The sequence below is a fragment of the Typha latifolia genome, chromosome 1, assembly GCF_019914945.1.
Source record: "Typha latifolia isolate L0001 chromosome 1, TyphaL0001v2, whole genome shotgun sequence".
NCBI classification, from domain to species: Eukaryota; Viridiplantae; Streptophyta; class Magnoliopsida; order Poales; family Typhaceae; genus Typha; species Typha latifolia.
Window position 1 is genome coordinate 9106973 of NC_133086.1, and position 22782 is coordinate 9129754.

The 22782-nt window shown below is 36.3% G+C and overlaps 2 protein-coding genes across 4 annotated transcripts; one reads left to right on the forward strand and one right to left on the reverse strand.

Annotated features, from left to right (window-relative positions):
- The first annotated feature begins 3719 nt into the window (after nt 1-3719).
- LOC140788751 (uncharacterized) lies at nt 3720-20460 on the forward strand. Of its 2 annotated transcripts, XM_073138175.1 has the most exons (11): nt 3797-3866; nt 4004-4067; nt 4772-4982; nt 5180-5247; nt 6102-6152; nt 9665-9782; nt 11926-11972; nt 12077-12103; nt 17279-17354; nt 19926-20062; nt 20191-20460. In XM_073138175.1, exons 2-11 carry the CDS (start codon nt 4008-4010, stop codon nt 20287-20289), a joined length of 894 nt encoding a protein of 297 aa, XP_072994276.1. In that variant the 5' UTR covers nt 3797-3866; nt 4004-4007; the 3' UTR covers nt 20290-20460. The 2 variants fall into 2 exon arrangements, with proteins under 2 accessions (XP_072994285.1, XP_072994276.1); XM_073138184.1 differs by lacking the exon at nt 4004-4067 and having other exon boundaries at nt 3720-3866.
- Nucleotides 20461-20614: 154 nt separating this feature from the next.
- LOC140788759 (pathogenesis-related thaumatin-like protein 3.5) lies at nt 20615-22724 on the reverse strand. Of its 2 annotated transcripts, XM_073138206.1 has the most exons (4): nt 22648-22724; nt 21578-22021; nt 21206-21461; nt 20615-21099 (listed from the first exon to the last, which is right to left on the reverse strand). In XM_073138206.1, exons 2-4 carry the CDS (start codon nt 22008-22010, stop codon nt 20958-20960), a joined length of 831 nt encoding a protein of 276 aa, XP_072994307.1. In that variant the 5' UTR covers nt 22011-22021; nt 22648-22724; the 3' UTR covers nt 20615-20957. The 2 variants fall into 2 exon arrangements, with proteins under 2 accessions (XP_072994307.1, XP_072994299.1); XM_073138198.1 differs by lacking the exon at nt 22648-22724 and having other exon boundaries at nt 21578-22203.
- Nucleotides 22725-22782: the final 58 nt, after the last annotated feature.

Consider the following 22782-nt stretch of genomic DNA (forward strand, 5'->3'; position numbering starts at 1 on the left):
TTACTTCCTGTGATTATCTTTCTTAGAATTAATATTCTTCTACTTATTACATCCTTGTTGTATTTTGAAGTTATTTTTCAATTTGGTGTCATCATAAGTTCATTTGTTTGATAGAGAAGATCTTTAGAATTAAATTGTAACTATTTTTTTTTCTCTGACATAGGTTTAAAGACTAAAAGTTGGCAAGACTGGATGACTACCTAGGCTTATAATATTAATACTTATAATTACAAAGGATAGACCAAGCATGAGAGAAAATTTCAAAAGCTTTTTTTTTTTTTTTGTCATGATTTTGTCTATCTGCAAATTATAATTATTTTTATGGAACTAACTTGGATACATGCTATATTCTCCATATATGGATGATTTATGGATAACTATAACTTAAATGCTACAAACTTTGATTATTAATCATGCAATTAAATTTCTATTTGTATAATTGTAGAGGTGTAATTATTTGTTTGATATATGTATTGAGCATTCTGTGTATATTTAACTATGAACAGATAAATTATAAAGTTCATTACTATTTGCAAATTATTAGATTATGAAATATTATAAATGAAAATGCTCATTTCTTGGCATTTACAAGTGCTAGGAAAGATTTCATAATCCCAGCATTAATATATGCTGCTAATACAATAGTTCACAACATTTATTAATGCCATGAAAAGTATAACAGAAATGTTATTTAGCGGTATTTATAAGTGCTAGGAAAAATTTTATAATTCTTAGCATTAATAACTATCATAATACCACTGTTTTCAATGGTATTTCTTAATGCCACTAAAAGTTAATAATTACTAATATCATTACTAAATGTCGCTATTTTTTTTTCGACAAGCACATAAGCAGCTTTTCTAGCAACATGTTGGGCAAAGTTTGGCAGCATTAACGACCTATTTAGCGGCATTTATTAATGCCATGGATGGTTTGTTTTGTTGTAAAAAAATTTGTATCAGAGTACATACCCATCTTCAATCTTCTTCGTACAAGTATTATTTCACAAGTCATATGTCTTAATTTAACATTAAAACTAAACTGTAAATCATATTCTAAAGTGTTTTGTATCTACAAATTGCTATTGTATAGATTTGCACTTACAATCTCATTCAAAAATTTTCAAAGACAGCCCTTTAAAGCTTTCCAAAGACTATCCTTCAATTTGCTATCCAAAGATATCATTTAGCTTTTAAAAGATGGATTCAAATCTTTAGATAAACACATTAGAGTGAATGAGATGAACTTTTTAGTAATGTCCCCTTTCTACAAGAGAAAAAAAGATCTAATAAAAAGATTGTCAACAATTGAATCGAAATCAACATAGAAATCAATATTACCCTACTACCTTAATTTATCATGGCACACTTCCAACTAGCAAGTATAGAGGTTATTCCATGACACAAAGCACACTGACTAAGATTTCAAAGGTGATACAATAAATTTTAAATTTTAAAACAAGAGACATCAATAAAAATTTCCAATCACCCTTCAAAGCAGCACACTCGAAGAGGACCAATTAGGGATGGAAAAGCTCAACTTGCCCATATTCACTCTTTGATATATTATAATTATGAAACACAATTCATGCCTTATAGTAGGATTTAATTCCCTTAGTTAAATCCAAAATGTCATCACCAAATAACTTATGAGATGATAGGAAATCTATTTTTTTATCAGTCATCATCTCATTCATCAATCAAGATAAAAATTTGGGAGGTAGAATAAAAAGATAGGTGATAGTGGCCACCCTACCTAATCCCAAATTACTTTTAATTAATCTAGAAGTAGAACCATTAATAATAAAAGAAAAGGAAGGATTTGAAATTCATTTTTCTCAAAACCTCATATACGGATATTGCCATAAGAACAATTTTATTCTATTTTTTTACTATTTCATAATATTATGAATCATATGTTTAGTTTAATCATGGAACAATACTTTCTTTTTTCACAAAAGTAAAAAATAAATTGCACTTTATACGACGTTGTATGACTCAATATCACAAAATCTTATAGTATTTTCAAGTTAAACACTTAATTCCTCTATGGTCTTGACGAAATTATAATTATTAATTTTTATCATGTCTAATCAAATTAGAGGTCTTAGAGGTCGAATTTGAATATTTTCATTAAAAACAAAGTTACAAAGGGTTGAATAAAATTTCTAACTTATCTAAAATAATACTGATCAAATTTAAAATGACAAAGATAGAATAAATATATCAAATATATATAATTTTGTTATATTTTTACTATTTAAAATTCTATTAGTATTATTTTAGATGTGTTGAAGAACCTATTCAATCCTCTACAACTTTTTTTATGGGAATCTTCAAATTCGACATCTAGTATTGTTAAATATAAAATAACGATTGTATTTTAGTCAATGCCACATGAATGTTACGTGCTTAAGTTAAAATATATGTGTGTTTTGTGAAATTGAGGCATACCATGTTTGGGGTAAAATGGGAGCTAAATGATAATCTTTTTTTTTTTTCTAGTGCTAGCCCTAGCTCTCTGCTAGGATTCGATCGCTGCCTTCCCTCTCTCTCGAGAGGGGTTTTTTGGTCGGCCTTCACTCCCCTCCCCTCCTCTAGCCGGGTGTTAGAGGAAGGGAAAGGCTTTTCTTCTTCTTCTTTTTCTTCTTCTCCCCTTCTTCACTAGTCTCGAGGTTTGCCGATCCTTGTGCGGCCGGGTGCGTGGGTTGTGGAGACAAGCCGCCTAGGCCAAGTATCATTACTAGTTTCTCTTTTGACTCCGCCCTTTCTTTGCCTCCGTCTTTATTGGCACCTTCCTCTACCTTTTCTCCACCTCCTTCGTCAGAATCCTTCTCCTTTCTCTTAGTGGCACAGCCTCCAACTCGCCCGCCCCTCTCTAGTCATCATCTCTTGCAACGGTTGGGCCCATGTTCACTCATTCTAGCTCTACCTCCTTCTACCTTGCTCTTTACCACCGCCTCCGACCCTAATGCCATGGTGATCATTGGCCTCTCCGATACATTGCTGCCCTCCTTAGCCGCCCGCCCACCCCTTGTCAGGTCCATAGTGTTGCAACTGCTACCTAGCAGAGAAGCAATCATGGCTGCTTATCGATTGCCCCTCCGCCTAGTAGTGGTCCATCTACTGCTATAGCTAGCTGTTGTGGAGATGCTAACTTGGGGTTCTCAATTCAATGCCCCAACATGAATTGGTGGCTTGTTTCACTAGTGTCGTTGAGTTGGTCAGTCTCTATGCGTGTTGGGTCTATTTTGGACGGGATGAGCCATAGGACGTCGACCTTTTGTTGAGAAGTGCTATAAGCCCAAGTCTCTTACAATTGTTCTTATTTGTAAGGCGGCATCTGATAGCCAAGAGGGAGACTTGTTCTAGGGTTGATGTCCTATTCCTTCCGAAAATTTTATTTGCATGAGTACTTTTATTATTACAAGTTGATATTCTGAGTTTTATGTTGGTCAGCCTGTCTTTCAGCTAAGACCGGGGCTTATTTTAAGATTTTATCTTACCTTCCTTTTATATTTGTGTATCAAGCTATAACTATTACTTTGAGCTTAATAAAACATCTGTCTAAAGACTTCTGGAAGAAAAAAAAAACGTTGGGGGGTAAAATGCAATCAACCCCCAAAAAAATCACGGCAAAACGTGGATAGAGAAACGACTCGGATTTGAGATATAAGCCGACCCGTTTTTACCAGCGCCTGTGATGCGGATCCGGGTATCGAAATCAATTGATCCGTCTTGAATCCCTAAATCCAAACGAGAGCGGCAAAACCCTTTCCTCCCTATTTTTCCCCTTATTCGATCAAGAACTAGGGAGCCATGAGCAACTCCCGCGAAGAATCTCCTGATTGGCTGCGAGCATTCGAGGTTTATTCTGGGATCTTATTCATACTTCTAATCGTTCACATTGATTCCTTCTTCTTCGTGCTTCTGGATTTCTTTTCCCCTTTTCAAGAGTTCTGTGTTTTTGATATTTAACTAATTAGATTTACCTTTTCATTTAGAATCATGGATTCTTGTACTGGGTTTGCCACTTTAGACTGGGGTGCTCCATGTTTTGGATCTCTGGTACTAAAAGATTTCTCTATTTGCCAACTTCGATTACTGTCATCTAAGTTTTACTGGTTATATTGTCTGTACATATTTAAAACTCTTAGAATTTGTCTGTTTCTATAGCTTCCTTCAGCTTTTGTGAGGTCTGCAGAAATCCTTTCTGAACTCCTAGAAAGCATTTTGGTTGGGCCCTTCTTCTGTTTCTCTCCAATTTGGATATATTCATATGATAGTTTGGACACCACACCACGCGTTTATGGGAATCTTCTCTTATTGACATTCAAATTTTTTTTTTCATATTAAGAGTTCATATCTTTCAAGGCTGTTGTTCGTAAAATCGTTGATTGGGCATTAAATCAACCTTTCATTTCCAGGAAGTTAATCTAATGATCTTTTGCAAAGTCTGGAATCTGACTTGGAAACCATTTAAATTTTGTGTACATGTGATTGATTCTCGTTGATCACTTGTTCCTTCTCATGCTATTGAGAAATATATTTGCTCATTCTCTGAGAGTTTCTTGGCTTATTCTCCAATTGTGAACAAAATAAGCATGCTACTGATCCATTATTCTTCTCTTTATGCTTCAAAAGATGTTGTAGTTTGCAACCAATAGCTAGAGTCCCAACGAAGTTTTAAGATGGCATAATATTTAACTCTAGGATTATCGTTGAGGAATTCTAACCTCGTTCTGCTTACATCGGTCTATTCTCTTCTACAGGCTCCAAGTAGGGATGTTGTTACATTATCTTCCGGTTCTGATTCTTCCCCTGAAAATAGTCCTTCAAGGTCTGCTCTTACCCCTCAGGAAGGACTTGATAAATATCAGGAGAACAACTCCGTTCTTATAGATAGCGGAGAAGATAGCCCAACAATTAAATCTAAGAAGCCAAAGACTGCCAAAACTGAAACTTGCCAAGTTGTGGCAGAAGGTAAAGTTCATTGAATCAAAGCACCTTCCTTTATTGGAAATACAGGATTCTTTAGTTATCGCAAATTTCTGTAGCTACATCATCTCAACAATATCCTTGAGCTGAATATAGTATAATTGACTGCAGCTCCTGTCTTCATCTTTGTTGTTACATGACTGTATGTCTGCTAACATTTTTTTTTACATGGTCTAATATAGATACCTTGGAAGCACAAGAGGAAGGACCTGATGAGCAAGATAGAGAAGATAAACCTGCTGGGCCTTCTGTATGCTGGATATGCTATTCATTTTAAGCAAATTTCTTTATAAATTCAGAGCCTATTGACATCTGATGCTCTTTATATTTAATTATTTCCGAATGTAGTGTGTCTCATCAGCCTGGTGGAAGATCCCACCTTTTTCTCCCAAAAGGCCAAATTACTAATTTGACCCTCTCTAAAAGCCAAATTACCGAATTGTAATGTACATTCGTAATGACTGTAATATATCAGAATATATTACTGAATTATAATGTGATTATAATATAATATATTAGAATATGTTTGTAGTGAACATGCTATGATATGGGATGTGAATTTGTGATAACTATATTACATTATTACATAAGTTATGATTAATAAAATTAAATTATTTTTTATTCTAAAAATAATCATGATATGATAATATAATTATTATAAAATAAAGTTATAATTTCTATTTAATTTTAAACATATTTCTTATCTTTCTATAAAAAAGAAATAATACATATCTATTTACATTAAACTAGGAAAAGAGCAATAAGATCAATTTGATTATTTTTACCCCTTATCTCAAAAATCACAATCAAACACCATTTTATCTCATATTTTTATTCTACACTTATCCTAATTTTTCTAACCAAATGCCAAAAAATAAATTGGGATAAAAACTCTTTTATCCGTGGATATCCCAGAATAAGTCCTCATTTTATCTCAATCCCAAAATTTCCTTATACTGTTATCAAATGAGCCATAACACTTTGGATGATCAACAATCTGGAACAATCTCTTACTTTCTCCATCATTTATTACGAATTCTCATGGTTTTAGTATTTGTTTTATGTGCTACTTTTTAAAGAATTGAATCTTCTTGTTTATTTCAGGTTTCTCAACGGTTGCCCTTGGTCTTTCCTGACAAAGTTCATCATTCAAAGGTACTAGCTTCTCCTATTTATTGTTATCAGTAGTGGTGATATCTTGTTTGGCCTACTTAGGAAGTAAAATAATAATTATCTAAACTGGAGTTTTTCCTTTTAATTAGAGTATCTACAAATGAAAATGATTAACTATGATTACTGATTGCTAAGACTGACTTTTGATCAAAATTGAGTATGCATATTTTTGTGATATGATAATTTTCAAATTCAACTACCACTACAAGAGCTCTTTTCTTTTCTCTTTCGCATAAAGAAGTGGGATTGGGCCAATCATGTAATCTATGTCTACACTAATCCATATTAAGATTTAATTAAATTTGTACCATATAGAATATTCTAAATTTTTCCACTTTTTAGCTTCCGAATTGAATGTGGAAATGGGATACTCTATATCTTTTCTTGGTTGGGACTTTAGGGTTATACTAAATCTTTTCCCTTAAAAGCCTTAATGGAAGGAAAGGTGGGGGAAAGGAATTTTGGATTGAGAAGTCGATGTGCTAGTGCTTAATAACTAATCCAGATTGACACTTAGTGTTCATGATCAAGTCCCAACACCAACACCAGCGATAGGGGCAGGCGACAATACCACCATAGCGGTTCTAGTTGCAGCATAAAATAGTGGCATAACAAACATTAGTAGTAGAACATAAGTCACAAAAGTTTACTTGGCGCAATAACTGGTGGCAAACATAGCATAAGCATAGGATTTGTGGGTACTAGGCAAGATGCAAGATCTCGTAGAGCCTCATCATGCCCACTTCGGGGGAATGGAAAATAAAGACTTTGAAAGTAGCTTCTTTAGCTTCATACACACAAACTTCATTTAGATATCACTACTAGGGCTATCAAAATATGCGAGCAGCTCAAGCTCGGCTTGGGCTCAGGTTAGCTATGGATCAACTCGTGTATAAATGAGCCGAGCCTAAACAAAATTGTTGGATCGAAATAAATTTGAGCTGAGCCTGAGCACAAGCTGGCTCGCTCAAGCTCAACTCCAAAAGCTCAAAATTATATATATATATTATATAAATTTATACTATATAAAAATTATAGTAGTTGGATTTTAATTTAATAGCTGCCTGAGATTGCTTGCCTTGTTCTTGTTCCTACTCCTACTCCTACTAAACTAACAAGCCCACTAAAGAGCTCCTACACCTACACCTACACCACCGACTCCTGCTCCTAATAAGAGAAGAAGAACTACTCCGGCTACGACGAGAGCGAGTGGATCTGGTAGCTTGTCATGTGATCATTTCAGTCAGCTTTATTTTAATACTTTGCCCTTATTTATTTATTTATTTTTATCCCATCTTCTTCTCTCTCATCTATCATTTTGCCAACCACTCAAATTTTGTTACTTATTGTATGCTAATACTTTCTTCTTTTCCCTATGACCTATCACATCTCTCTCATTCCATTTCATTTAATCAATTATTCTAACTCACATTTTTTTTCTTAGTTTATTTGTCCTTTTCTTTCTCCTTATGACAAACCTGTCCTATTCTCCTTCCCCATCTCATTTCTACTCTTCTTCAACCCAAATCCCAAAATACAACCCCACCATTGCAGCATTGGCGCCGGTCTTCTTCTCGATGCTGACGACCACCGCAACCTTCCTCTTATCCATGTCACTATTCCCCCAGCAACTCCTCTTTCTCCTTCCCTCTCTCAGTTTCTTACCCTCTCATCTCTCCTCATTCTCCCACCTCTCTTCTCCCTCGTTCTGTAATAGGACGACATTGATGAGAGCGAATAGGCCGGCGCTAACCTCTCTCATCTCCTTCCTCTTTCCTCTCTTCCTCTCTTCCTCCTCTTTTCTTGGCTCATTTCTAGCTCAAGCTTGGCTCAGGCTCGAGTTTATTCGGCTCGAGCTTAGTTTGAGATCAAGTGAGCCAAGCCTAAACAGATGGTTTTGGCTCAAAATTAATTTCAAGCCCAGCCTGAGCAACTCCAAGCTCGACTCGGTTACACCCCCCCCCTAATGACTACCAAATCTATTACACACTTACATGGAAGGAATTCAATTAGGATGAATATAGTGGAGAGAGGGATTTCTCTATTTTTTCAGCAATGTTTTCTTTTTAACTCTGAAATCTTCTTCCAAAAAGTAAGCCTATGAACAGTGTTCCATGGCTTAAAATGTTACTCGAAAATGGAGTTCCTTGGGGACAAATTCTTGGGAACACGATTATGTATTAGAAATGAGAATGTTGAGATAAATATAATACATTTAAGAAGACCAAAGGCTAGTTAAGTCTTGTTTGTAATATCACTTAGAGGACAAATGCTTGGATAATAACGTTGAGATAGTTTATGCATATACATTTCTCCCTGAAGGAGCGACTAATATATTATTTTTGTGGAAAAATTTCAAATAACAGCCTGCATTTTCATCATCTTCTGATTAATATCCCATCTTTGAGGATTTTCTAACTAGATCCATTCTTTTTTGTAATTTTCATATAACACTCTACTATTACTTTGACTAACTACCATTAATCCTAATTTATGGTTTATCTAACTCTACTGCCTAAGTTATTAAAATAACCTTGAAAAATTTCTAACCTGACCCACTTTCTTTAACCACATTTCCCTAGCCCACCTTGCCCCACTAAAATAAAAAATTCTTCCCAGATCTAATCACTCTACCCCACTAAAAGGTAATTTGGGTGTTTTAGAAATTATCTAGTATTCTAAAAAATAATCTTTGGTTGAAACCCTTCTATATGATATTTTTTAGTTTTAATTTACTCAAGGTGTCATATGAAAATTATAGAAAAGAAAGGAGGGATCAGGTTACAAAACCTTCAAAGATGAGGTGTTAAATGGAAAATGATAAAAATGCATGGTGTTATTTGAAAATATCCCTATTTTTATTTACTACAAGATAATTTCAGGGCCTATTTTATTTGTAAGGTTCTAATTGTATGTTAATTCCTTTACATTGATGTGTTAATGGAGCATGCATAAAGGTTTTAGCTTCAGATATATAGGTAGAATTCAACTTGTGCAAGAATTTTTTTTATTATAATCCTACTTGTAGAAGAAGATAATTTAATTATCAGAAGAATAATATGCAAGTGTGTTGCTTGTGTCTCCCAGAAAGCATGCACCTTTTATGAACAAGATTATGCTATAAAAGAGTGAATGTATTTTTGGTGAAATATTGAAAGTAGTTGTACAACTATTGTCCAATTGTCAATTGTGCGACATGGATATATTATATTGTTAATTGTATTGAAGACATCTTAAAGCTGCAAAGTATACAACACATTAACTGGAAAGAGATTAATTTCCACAATCATTTGATGTTATTGTTGTTGTGAACAGTATATTTTTCTGTTACGATGAGATAAATCTATTGCACAAATTAGGGGTAAAATTGTGTGGTAATTTCTTTATATTTGATTTATATCAGATTTTCTTCTTTAATATTCTATATGCACTACTGCTCATGCTGTGTAAGTAATCATGAAATTTCACTCTTCCAAGAATTGCTTTACATTTAGGCACTTGTTGAATGTGATGGGGACTCTATAGACTTGAGTGGAGACATGGGTGCTGTTGGGAGAATCATTATTTCCAATGGTCATGCAGGGAATAATGAATTGCTATTAGACTTAAAAGGTACTTGTTATTATGTTATATCTACAGTACTTAATTTTTCCAAATTTATTGAAATATATGATGCAGCCGCAAATTTTAGCATGTGGAGTTGTGTCACACTTGTCAACTTATTTGTTAATCTCCTCTTTTAAGTTGGTGTTTAAATGATTACTGTTCTGTGTGGACTTTGGAGAGGTTCTGACTATTATCTTTTCAGACTAGCATGAAGACAAGATCTTTTCATTTAAGACCGATGATCAAATCTTTAGTGGTGTCATAGTTATGGAAATTCAAACTATGTGGGTTTTCTTACATGAAGTTGTTTCTTCTATTTAGCTCATTTGGCCCATGTATTTGATTAGGCTGACAGACTTTGTCCAGCTTCTGTCAAAGTCCTTGTTTTCTTTTACTGTTAGCTTGAATTGATTTACTCCTTGTGCACTATGCCAAAGTTGAGAATTTTCTTTTCAGTCCTGGGGGAACGAATAATTTTGGAGGGAATATTGTTATGTATTTTGATGTATATTGTTAACAATGGATGTGTTTATATTTCAAAGGCCATGTTGGAGGTTTGGTATGATGTTTACTGCAATTTCCTCACAGTACTCAATGAGTGGCAGAGCAGTGGGCTAGTTTCCTGATTTAACTAGATCAAATCAGATATCCTATTGTTTGACCTATTTGACCTCATAAGGCAAGTGCTTCATTTGGTTCATATGATTATCCTGATTGGCAATGAGAATCTGGTAGATCCCATGGTTCCTTATTTCAGAAACAAAAGCTCATACATGATTTTTCTGCCAGTTCAACAGAAGTTTACTGGCAATGCATGGATTAACTATGCAAATTGCTACATATTAAGCTAATTTTAAGTTGGCCGTTGGACCATACTTTATATCTATAATTATTAAGAGCAAGGTTTCCAGTTTCGGCCAATCTCGATCCTACCTTATTGACTAGTTTCCATAGTGTATCGGCAGGATTGGGGGATACTTGATCTGGACCGGGCTGTTTTAACTAAAATGAACCAAAACAGGGAGAGAGAAAATGAGAGAGAGAGAGAGAGAGAGAGAGAGAGAGAGAGAGAGAGAGAGAGAGAGAGAGAGAGAATGGTAGAGGGTGGGAAAGAAAGGAATTTTTTATGTGTGAGAGGGGGGGGGGGAGAGAGAGTGATTGGGAGATTGAGAAAAAGAGAGAGATTGAGAAAATAGCTAGTTTTAATCTTTATATTTAAGTAATTTATATTTTATATCTTTTTTAATTTTTTTATAGATTTTTATGTATTTTAAATTAATTTTTGAAATATAGGCCGATCTGGTCAATAATGTATCATTTTTCATGCAGCTGATTCCGATCCTAGTTCTGATACTGAGAGAACCTTTATTAAGGAACTGTTTGGTTACACTGTTACTAAAACAGCCAAACAAGTATTCTCAGAAGCTGCAGCGAAATGATGTACACATATTTTCTTGATTGGGTAACAATAACAAATCATGTGTCAGCAATCTATTCCTATCATAAAATCAAAATGAGTGTTTTTGGATTAAAAAAACAGTACATATGATTTTAGGAAGGCATGACTAAATTAATCAGAATCAGAAAATTAATCAGAATCAGAATCACAACTCTCCCTGAAAAGTTAAAAGTACTTTATGAACAAAGTGCTAAAACTTTGTTCAAACATGCCCCAACTACTCAATCTGACATCAATTCTGCTAACCCACCAGCCCTAGCAAGTTCCTTTGTTGTCTTTTTGTTTGCTCAGAACTTGACACCATTGTCTAGAGGGCTCAATGACAGGTTGAAACTGGTCATGGAAAATTGTCAATTCTTTTGGATCTTTCTCATATTAAGGTCTTGTTTTATCTGATACTATTTTGTTGGAAGTAGGCTTGGATGACGATTACACACTATTGATTCTAATACCCATAGTTTTTTTTCTTCTTTTGGTACTCTTCTTGGTAGTTCATAAATATACTGTCAGATTATCCAAAGTCACCACAAAGTTGTTCTTTATGTGTGCCTTTCATTTCCTTTCATCTTAGCAATTATCAAATATTTTTAATTTTTTTAGATTTTCTCATTTCTTTTGCTGGTCTCGTTGATTCGTAGCACTTCCATGCTTTTGTTAATATTTCATTTTCTTTTGTGCTTGTTGTTACAGGAACTGTATATAAAACAACAATAGTTCCTTCAAGGACATTTTGCATTGTATGATACACATCCAATCTCAAGATTACATGCATGTTGTAGCTTATTTCTTTACTTGATTCGTTGATCTTAAGCTGTCTGATCATTGCCCTTCTTTTGTTCAGGTTAATGTTGGACAATCAGAAGCAAAGGTATGTCAGTATATGCCTTACACTAAAGCATTTTAGTTTTCTGTATGTGTTTAGAATAAGAAGTAAAAGATGCTTTCTTAACAATTAGTCTAAATACAAATTAACGAGATACAATGTATTGTTATATATCAACATCTTTTCTTCTGTTTAATCTTAAATTCTTAATATGATCATTTAGCTATATCTTCACTGTTCCCATGTTTTTGCATCTTCTTTCGCCTGCTGATTTTTTTATCTGGTTGTTTCTCTCGACAATGTCATCAAAGTGAGTTATCTCATCTCTATACCTTTTTTTAAAGATGTTGGGAGAAGCTGACACAATATGAATGGGTGATGCGGACATCACTGATAGGACGCGATGGCGTGTGTACCAGCGCAGGAGGCGCCGACAGTTGATGATCCCTCCTATAGGGATTTGGTTCTGATTTTTATTTATTTAGGGTGTCTTTTGTTTATTTCCTATGTAGGGTGTTTTTTGCTTAATTCCATTGTAGGTTTATATATAGACCCGTTATATTTCCTTTGGCACTTAATGGAAGTTTATGTGATTTGTTCTCTAGAGGATTTTGGTGTGAAACCTTTTCTTAGGGTGGAGGTGTGAAACCCCATTCCTTCCCTTCTTATTTCTCTATTTCATTTTCCTCCACTACGTTTTGCATCATTTTTGCACATCCATGGTCAAATTATCCTTGGAAGGCCTTGGCTATTTGATAATGATGTGCATATTTATGGCCGTTCAAATATCTGCATATTTGAACATGAGGGTAAGAAAATCAAGATTCTTCCATCGCAGCCTAGAGGTGGTAAGATGGAAAAGAAGTCTGATCCCATCCACTTCGACAATAAAGTCATCTTGATTAGTACGAGAGACATTGAACGTGAGATGAGTAAAGGAACTCCTATTCTGATTCTTGCGGCTCGAGAAATTCTGAATGAGCCTAGTGAATCGATTTCTTTTGAAGCCACTGCTGTGATTGAGGAATTCTCGGATGTCTTTCCTGAGGATCTCCCGGATGAATTGCCACCAATGAGAGATATTCAACATGCTATCGATTTCGTCCCGGGTGTATCTCTTCCTAACTTGCCTCATTATAGACTTAACCCAACTGAACACGCTGAACTAAAACGACAAGTTGACGAGCTATTGAGAAAAGGCTTTCTAAAGGAAAGCCTAAGCCCTTGCGCAGTTCCCGCATTGTTAACGCCAAAGAAAGATGGAACATGGCGTATGTGCGTCGACAGCCGCGCTATTAATCGAATAACGGTAAAATACCGTTTCCCCATTCCTCGTTTGGATGACATGCTGGACATGATGGCAGGGGCCACGATCTTTTCAAAGATAGATTTAAAAAGTGGCTATCACCAAATTCGTATACGCCCTGGCGATGAATGGAAGACTGCGTTTAAAACAAAAGATGGGTTATATGAATGGACAGTTATGCCTTTTGGCTTGACTAATGCTCCAAGTACTTTCATGAGAGTGATGACTCAAATATTACGACCTTTTATGGGACAATTTTTAGTCGTATACTTTGATGACATCCTTATCTATAGTCGATCTCGGGAGCAACATATAGATCATCTTCGTCAAGACTGCGCTGTCTTGAGAAGAGAGCAACTGTATGCAAACCCTATGAAATGTACGTTTCTGACAAACAAAGTTGTTTTCTTGGGTTTTATTGTCTCATCTGAATGAGTGTCTGCTGACCCTGATAAGGTCAAAGCTATTAAGGAGTGGCCTGAACCCCGTACCATAAGAGACGTGAGAAGTTTTCATGGACTCCTACCTTCTATCGTCTGTTCATCAAAGGGTTTAGTACCATTATGGCTCCAATAATAGAATGCCTCAAGAAAGGTAAATTTAAGTGGTCAGCAAGTGCTACTAAAGCTTTCACTGAAATCAAAAGGAAAATGGTGGAAGCCCCTGTCATGCGACTCCCCGATTTTACTAAAATTTTTGAGGTCACTTGTGACGCTTCTGGAGTTGGTATAGGAGGAATCCTAAGCCAAGAGGGCCATCCGATTGCCTACTTTAGTGAAAAGCTGAATGAAACTAGACAACGATATACCACTTACGATAAGGAATTTTATGCTGTGGTTCAATCTCTTCGGCACTGGAGGCATTATTTGCTTCCTCAAGAATTCGTAATCTTCTCTGACTATGAATCTCTTCGCTACCTTAATTCCAAGAAGAAGCTTAATGCTAGACATGGTAGGTGGGTCGAATTTCTCTAGGACTATACGTACACCTTGCGACACAAGTCCGGAGTAGACAACAAAGCGGCTGATGCACTGAGTCGTCGCATGATTCTTCTTTCAAGGATGAACGCATAAGTAATAGGATTTGATAAAATCAAAACTGAATATGAATCATGTCCGGATTTTCATGAAGTTTACAATTTATTAAGCAATGGAGAGACTCAAGAAATAGATGGTTTCATCTTGCAGGATGGCTATCTATTTAAGTCCCGAAGGTTACGCATTCCTAGCACCTCGTTATGGGAATTTTTAATTTGGGAATTGCATGCTGGGGGTTTAGCAAGACATTTTGGGCATGCAAAAACTATCGAAGCTACGGAACATCGATTTTTCTGGCCAAGCTTAAAGAGATGTTATGAGACTTGTTAGTCGATGTCATGCATGTCAACTTGCTAAGCAGCGAAAGCAAAATACAGGATTGTACACGCCTTTACCGGTTCCTAATTGCCCTTGGCAAGATGTTAGTATGGACTTCGTGCTTGGACTTCCAAAGACTACCCGAAAGCATGATTCCGTTCTTGTGGTGGTGGATCGATTTTCTAAGATGGCCCACTTTATACCCTGTTCCCAAACTTTTGACGCCTCTCGAGTTGCTAAAATCTATTTTGACGAAATCGTTAAGTTGCACGGGCTACCAAAAACTATTGTATCAGACAGGGATGTAAAATTCACTAGTTATTTTTGGAAAACTCTATGGCATAAGATGGGAACTAAGCTTCAGTATTCAACTGCTTTCCACCCACAAACTGATGGGCAAACTAAAGTAGTCAATAGGAGCTTAGGTAACCTATTGAGAACTCTTATCGGCGAGAATCTAAGAGACTGGGATCAAAAACTGCCAACTGCTGAATTTGCATACAATAATTCTGTTAATAGATCCATAGGTCTGAGTCCAACTGAGGTAGTATATGGTTATAAACTTAGACAACCTATAGATCTCATTCCTATGTCCCATTATCATAGGTTGTCTGAGTCTGCATCTGCATTTGCATTACATATTCATGACTTGCATAAAGAAATCAGTAACAGAATTGCTCAAAGTAATACTAATTATAAAATTCGAGCTGATCTAAGAAGGAGATTCAAAGAATTTAATGTTGGAGACTTTGTGATGGTCCGAATACGTCCGGAACGGTTTCCACCCGGAACTGTCAAAAAGTTGCATGCACGAAGTGCCGAACCTTTTAAAATTCTCAAGAAAATTAATGATAATACTTATGTTCTAGATCTCCCTAGTGATTTTGGCATCAGTTCTACTTTTAATATTGAGGATCTAGTAGCTTATAAAGGTCCAGATTTTACTCCAAATAACCCACTAGATACTGAGCCTACCTATGAGCCTGTTTATGAGAGACCCTCTTTACCTCCACTTCCCAATATTCCACCTAACACAGCAGACGAAATTGATTAAATTTTAGATGATGAAATTATTTCAACTAGAGAAGGTGGATCCCAACGGTATCTAGTACGTTGGAAAGGACGACCTACATCTGATGACACGTGGCTTGATCGTCACGATTTGGAGGTGCATCACCCTGATACCTTAGAGCAGTATGAGAGCAGCACACTCGACGGAGTCGACTTCTCTCCCACCCGGGGAGAATGATGCGGACATCACTGATAGGACGCGATGGCGTGTGTACCAGTGCAGGAGGCGCCGACAGTTGATGATCCCTCCTATAGGGATTTGGTTCTGATTTTTATTTATTTAGGGTGTCTTTTGTTTATTTCCTATGTAGGGTGTTTTTTGCTTAATTCCATTGTAGGTCTATATATAGACCCGTTATATTTCCTTTGGCACTTAATGAAAGTTTATGTGATTTGTTCTCTAGAGGATTTTGGTGTGAAACCTTTTCTTAGGGTGGAGGTGTGAAACCCCATTCCTTCCCTTCTTATTTCTCTATTTCATTTTCCTCCACTACGTTTTGCATCAATGGGTCATCACTTGGTGCTTATGGTTGTGATTTTCTTCACAATAGGAGTTTACATTCCGCTATTGGTCCATAGAGTTTTAAGCAGCAAATTATGTTTTAAGACTAGGTCCAGTTATTTAATCTTGTTCCTACTTCATTGGATACTACAAAGGTGATTCTTTTAGAGCTAAAGACAGCGCAGTTTATATTTTTCATTTTTCATGTAAGGAAGCATATCTTTAATTAAAAGATGATGAGATTAAATAAACTCTGAACTTTTCTTTTAACTTCTAATAAATTAGGTCTTCATTTTTAATAATGCAGGGTGCTGCATTCCAGTTAGTATCATTAGGCAACAAAAAAAGGGAAAAGTTGTATAAGAACTATGACTCTGTTGTGAGATTGTTAAATGACATGTACTTCTAGTTGGAACTTTCTATAGTTGAAAACTTATTCCTTTAAGTTGAAGAGAATTTTATTGGCAACATGGTTACATTTTGAATGTCATGCAGCTAGGTAACAGTGTCTAGAAAATGATTACAGCTGAGATGAAGAGTGCAAGAGATTGAGAATGGCAAAATGGACACAGTGCATGGAGAGGTGAAGTTTCAACAAGATTTTATACAGAAGTAATTATCAAAGAGATGCAGATTGAACAAAGACATGATCTTATAGAGAGCTTTTAGTGCAGTGGATTATGAATTGGACTTGATCTTAGATAAACATAAAATCTTTGGCAGGGAAGATATGTTGAATCCAGTTTGAAACATTTGAAGTCTTATGTTCATGAATTCTCCTGTTGTTTTGAAGATATAGCCTAGTATCCTCTAGTTAGCAGTTTACTAGTTTACCAGTTTACAATAAGATATGAATCTTATTTGGGTCTTAGTTACTTATTCCAATTTTTTTTCGACAATTTGCAGTTATATATGCTCTATCTACATATATTCATATGGTTTTACACGATCCATGTAGATATTAATTTGGAATGGTAACTACACAGATTGAGGCTATTATGAATGACTTTGTACAATTGGAGCCTCAGTCTAATGTATTTGAAGCTGAGACAATGATTGAAGGTGAGCTTTTTACTCCTTTACTTTCTTCTATCATGAACAATTTGGAGGCTGAATATTCTATGATGGAATAAATTTTCTTCCTTTTAAGAATTTATTGATCTATGAATAGGTTTAGGAGAGAATTATATTGTTAGGTACTTACATTTTTACTGTTTACTAACTCCAAAGTCCTGTATGCATCTTTGTTTGCATAGATTATGAGTCCAGCCATTGTTCAAATCAATTTTAAAGATGAGTTTTGCCATTGTTCAAATCAATTACTAAGAAGGAAGGCACTTAACCCCCACTTTGTTTCTCCTTCTCTGTGTGTGTGTGTATAGTTAGACTAGAAAATCAATGCTAGAAATTTATAGTTCTAATAATGTTTTAACACCTTTTTGGCAAGTGAATGCACCTCAAGATTCACATGATTTTATCCTAAGGTGAAATAAAGTGAGAGTTCTTTTCTTTCTCTCCACCTTGGGATTAACTTTCACAATCCCAAGGTGCAATCAGTAGCTAATGCAATTTAACATAAAATTTTATGTCCGACTCATATTTGTTTGTAAACATATTTGTTTATCCATGAATTCTGGAAATATTATGAGACGTGTCAAACTGGAAATGTTTTAAGTAATTGAAAAAGGAAGATCACCTGAAGTTAGTATTGAGTCCTGTTTTGTTTAATATTATGATATACTATCTTTAGTTGATACTTGAATTTTGGAATAACTTATAAGGTGGGTTCACTTAAAACTGGTTCCAGTTCTATATATTCCTTTCCATTCTCATAACAGGCAACTACTTTGATAAAATAACCAACCTCATGAGAAATGTAGACAAGGAACCAAATATTTCGTCTGAAGAATCAGGGGCAGTAGCATGCAAGAGCTGCCAAAATATAAGTACATGAAAGTATTTTTGAGACTGGAAATTTTTCGTACTTTATATCATATCATTCTTTAATTAATGCAACTGCAGGAAGCTTGGAATGATTATTGATATCTTAATTATGTTAGCTACAGCTCATCTCTTACTCTTCATTTCTATCATAACAAGATGGACTTCTCCTAGGATTAGAATGGACCAATCAGTAAATCTTCATCCATTGAACACAACCCCAATTTTCAAGTTTTTTTTTTGTACTTTTAGGGATGAAATTATTGAAGGGGTTAAAGAAGGGAGAAATAGGGGGAACTGTTGAAAGAAATTGAAAGTACAACATTTGCCACTTGAAAGTACGCAAGATATGATTGAAGCTCCTAAAGGTTGAAATGAATAGCTTTGGAATTTGGATGTTTTTAGACGCAAAAGCGGGCAGATTCTATATTCAGATTAAGGAAATGCTCTTAATAATTCCCCTTTATCGTCCTACTGTGTGCACATCATTATAGGTTTCACTTTTAAAACTAATTTTACTTTCCATGAAATTATCTGCTAACTTTGATATATCCGAACATTTTGATAATTTTGTTTCTTAGAGCCTTGATTGGTTTGAGGCTAAGTCCCGAACTTGATTAGTTGATCCTATTTTTTAGTCTTAATTTTTTGGAGAGCGAATTTGGTTAGGGTTACTGAATCAGGCTAGGAGTTCTTGAACCAGTTCAGAGACCCTCCTTGAACTCAAACCAAACGGGCGCTAGGTTTTCAAAATACTACATTCCTTTGGTTAATTTTGGACCTTTCCACTTGAAACATGATAAAAGAACTGATGAACTCTAAATGTGCCGGCAAAACTGAAATTTGAAACTTCACTTGGAACCTTGATTTCAGCCCTGAATTTGGCCCATCATTTGTTCTTGTACAAATAACGAATAGCATATACATTCTGGAACTTGAGAAATAATGCCTGTAATTACCCAAGTCCAGAGAATTAGTCTCCTTCATATGTATACCTTTCTCTATGGATGTTTGGAGGTTCTCTCATAGTGCTGAATGTCTTCTGATCTTCTCTAGAGCTAAATGGAGAATCTATCACTAACCAGTGCTAGACTTGGCTGTAAGTGAGTTGAGAGGTATGTGTTGGAATCTCATATATTTGTGCTAAAGAAGTAAATAAAATATCAAAAATTAAAATTCTACATTAATATGCATTTGTTTCAACTTTCAAGTATTGTTTGGCGTTCATGAGCTCCATAATCAAAATTCATTCCTAGTTGACTTGTGGTACCTATTTGGGTCATAACATTCTACCCTTTAAACATTTGCATTAGAAGGTTTCTTCAAGCTTAATGTTTATGTTTCAGTGGGAAGTAGGAAGATTCATAGCTAAACCTAAGGCCAAATCTTGCTCATTTGAAAGAGGAGACTGTTGTTTTAATAGTTGGTTGAACTGTTGAAGTAGTTTGAAGTATTTGCATATGCTTGAGTTGTAGAAGAACGTCCTGAAATACTTATGCTTGGAGGTGGTCAATTTGTCAGGTGAAAAATTAAGACGACAATTGACTAGCCTAAATTTCATTTCTTTCTTCATTTTTCTGATGCAGCTTACATACTCATTATAAGTCTTGATTAAATTTCTATCTGGAAAAACAACTAATAACACCCATTGTTATCATTGTTTGCCTAACTTCTGTAGCTGCAATTCAATAGGTACACTCAATGGATTTTCATTTGATTCAGAAGAGGAAGCAGATAAAGTGCCCAAGCCATCCTCTGTGAGTGACCAGAAGGATGAAAATGTGGATCAGGCAAATAAGAAAGGCAGTGGAAAAGTTAAAAAATTGCCGGTATGCTCTGAAGCGAAATGCCAAAGTGTATTAAATGGCTATAGAAGTGTTAAAACCTTTTTCAAAATTTCAGCAGTCTAGCCCAAATATTAATACTCAGGTAACAAAGAATGACATTATGTATGCAGGGTGCAGTACATAAGAAGGGGAAAACTGCCGAAAGGCAGCCTAAAAAAGCAGTACGAAAACATCCAGTTTTAAAGAGGACGAAAAAGTCAAAGAAGTGACATAATTCCATGCTCCATTCGTATCCTCCATCATCAAATTGTTTTACCTCTGAAGAGTAATAGGAAAGAATGCATCCAATATCAGCTGTAACTTTTATCCTGTGTAAGTTCCACGGAGAGATTGTTATGTTTAATCAGAATCATTCTCTTTATGAATTTGAATTCTGGCTACATTTTGGTGTGAGATAAAAGGTAGAACAGTCAGTCCCCAGCATAACCCATTCTCCATAGTCTACATCTTAGAACCCATTTTGGTTTTCTTTGGCTATAAATTGCCATCAGACAAGCATTTCTGATCTTTGATAGTCTATATCAGACCGTTAACTACTGGAAAATATCTATCCTACGTAATCTGATATATTCCAAGCTACACTTTTCTTGTATGCCAGATAACCACTGTTATGTAAGGTTATCAAAGAATTACACTAGACATTCGTACATTACAATAGGCACCACAAATTCCTGCGCTTGAATGTGTTATCTGTTCTGCAAGCATAGGCTAGTGAGCCTTCCAATGATCTGGTTACACCTAGAATTTGCTATTTAGTATTATAGGGCATTGTTCTTAAATTCTTCTGCATATGAGCTTGTATTTCTCTGGTCCATCAATCTCCTTTTGCCTTGCCCTCTAGTCTGGTCGCCTCTGGTAAGGTAATTGCGTCCTAACCCTAGAAGAAGAGGATGAACAGAAGAAGGAACCACAGGTGAAAGGCTCGGCCGCTTGCCGTGGAGGTCATCTTGCCTGGTTCGCCGCTGTTGCTATGCCCGTTGATTGGTTGACCAACTGAAGTACCATCTGATCTCTTCATCCTGTTGAGATGGGCAAGAAACATACGAGTATGGTCATTAAGAACTCTCTCTACTTATTTTGTTTGAAAGAAGAATAAGAAGAAGAAGAAGAAGAGAGGGATATTACCAGTTGGTGGTTGGGCAGAAGACAATGGTGTAGTCATTAGCCTTGCAGGTGAAGGTGCTTGTTGCATCATCAAATGCATAGCTGTAGGCTCTTGGACAGGCGCTCTTGAAGATGGAGGAGTACATGGATGGCTTGCATGTGTTGGGGTTTGCAAACTCCCCACTGCAGCAGTACTGGTCGAGCCCAAACACCTCGCATGCGCTCTTGCATGCGATCACTCCATCGCCGCAGTCAACCTGGAGCTCTTTCGGGCAACCTGAGAGGAACAGTTCATAAACACAAACACACTGACGATGAGGATGTCAAGTAATTTCTCTCTCTACGAAACTTCTTTTGTTTGATTCTATTATATTAGCTCCTGATGTTAATTACCGCGGTTGAGGTCGGCCATGCACCCGGTAGCATTGCACTCTCCGTTTTGTAAACCTGGGATGGCGACAAGTGGCAGGTTGTACCCGTCGACGAGGCTCACGTCATAGAAGTCCTCGTCGGTGCCCTTACCGAGGGTGATCTCAAACAGGGTGGCCGGCGGGAGGGCACCGACGCCGTGGCATTCCATTCGTCCGCCGCAGTCCCCGGTTTGGCACATGCCTGCCTCATCGCCGTCGAATTCACACCCAGTGCGGGCCCAGATCCGGCCCGACCACCCGGGTGGGGCTGGAATCCGAACCGTCTGACCTGAGTCTAGCCTGAACCCAGTGGTTGGCAATTGAGGAGTCCCAGCTCCAGCCAAAGTTCCAGGCCATATTGTGTGAGGGCAATTGTTGGATATGGTAAAGGTGCAGCAAATTGAAAGCTTGAACATATGAACAAACACTGAGACAAATAACAAGAGTTTACATGTACTTTGTGCATCCATTGATGGATTTGAGATGGTGGTGGTGGTGGTGGTAGGAGGAGAAGGAAAGGGGAAGGCATTGGGAGGAGTCAGAGGAAGTTTTAAAACGTTGGGGGGGAGTAGAGAGGGTTAAGGAGAAGTGCTTGAAAGCTTTTCTCCTGAGGTTGCTTTGCGAAGCCCTTTGGCACATGGTGAGGGCTGTGGGTTTAGTATTTTGCATGCATTGGGTGGCCTCATTAGGAAGCAATACCTTTTGCAGTATTGGAAGGAATAAAAGGTAAAAATAAGATACAATTGTATAATACCACCATCTCTTTATACCCTTAGTAAATCTATATGAATTCTACCTACCTATGATTTGTTACATCAGGGAAAAAAAAAACTAATGACAATGTACTTATATCTATTAAAATCTGATGTAACACCAGGGTTTGAGTTGGATCCATGAAAGATAGATTTGTTTAGAACTGGCCGGCCCCCTGAAAAGCTTCAAGCTTTTCTGTATAGCAACTGATGTGGTTCAGGCTTTAGAAAAGGTTTCAAGGCGGGGTGGCAAGCTCAACTTTGATCAGTGAGGTTTAGAGGGAAAGCATCACATTCTTACCAAACAAATGTATGGTTAAACTGTTCCTTTTAGTGAGATTGTGATCCTAAAAGGGATCGGAAAGTTGTCCATCAAATTGTGCAAGTTGTTGCAAGTTGTAACGCTCCAATCTAATCAAATAAAGCAAAGCCTGTC

Coding starts and splice junctions, on each gene's coding strand:
- LOC140788751 (XM_073138175.1), top strand. CDS start 4,008: ATGGATTCTTGTACTGGGTTTGCCACTTTAGACTGGGGTGCTCCATGT. Junction 6,153..9,664: donor ACAAAGTTCATCATTCAAAG/GTACTAGCTTCT, acceptor CTTTACATTTAG/GCACTTGTTGAATGTGATGG. Junction 9,783..11,925: donor ATTGCTATTAGACTTAAAAG/GTACTTGTTATT, acceptor TTGTTGTTACAG/GAACTGTATATAAAACAACA.
- LOC140788759 (XM_073138198.1), bottom strand. CDS start 22,064: ATGGATGCACAAAGTACATGTAAACTCTTGTTATTTGTCTCAGTGTTT. Junction 21,462..21,577: donor CATGGCCGACCTCAACCGCG/GTAATTAACATC, acceptor TGTTCCTCTCAG/GTTGCCCGAAAGAGCTCCAG. Junction 21,100..21,205: donor TTCTGCCCAACCACCAACTG/GTAATATCCCTC, acceptor CCATCTCAACAG/GATGAAGAGATCAGATGGTA.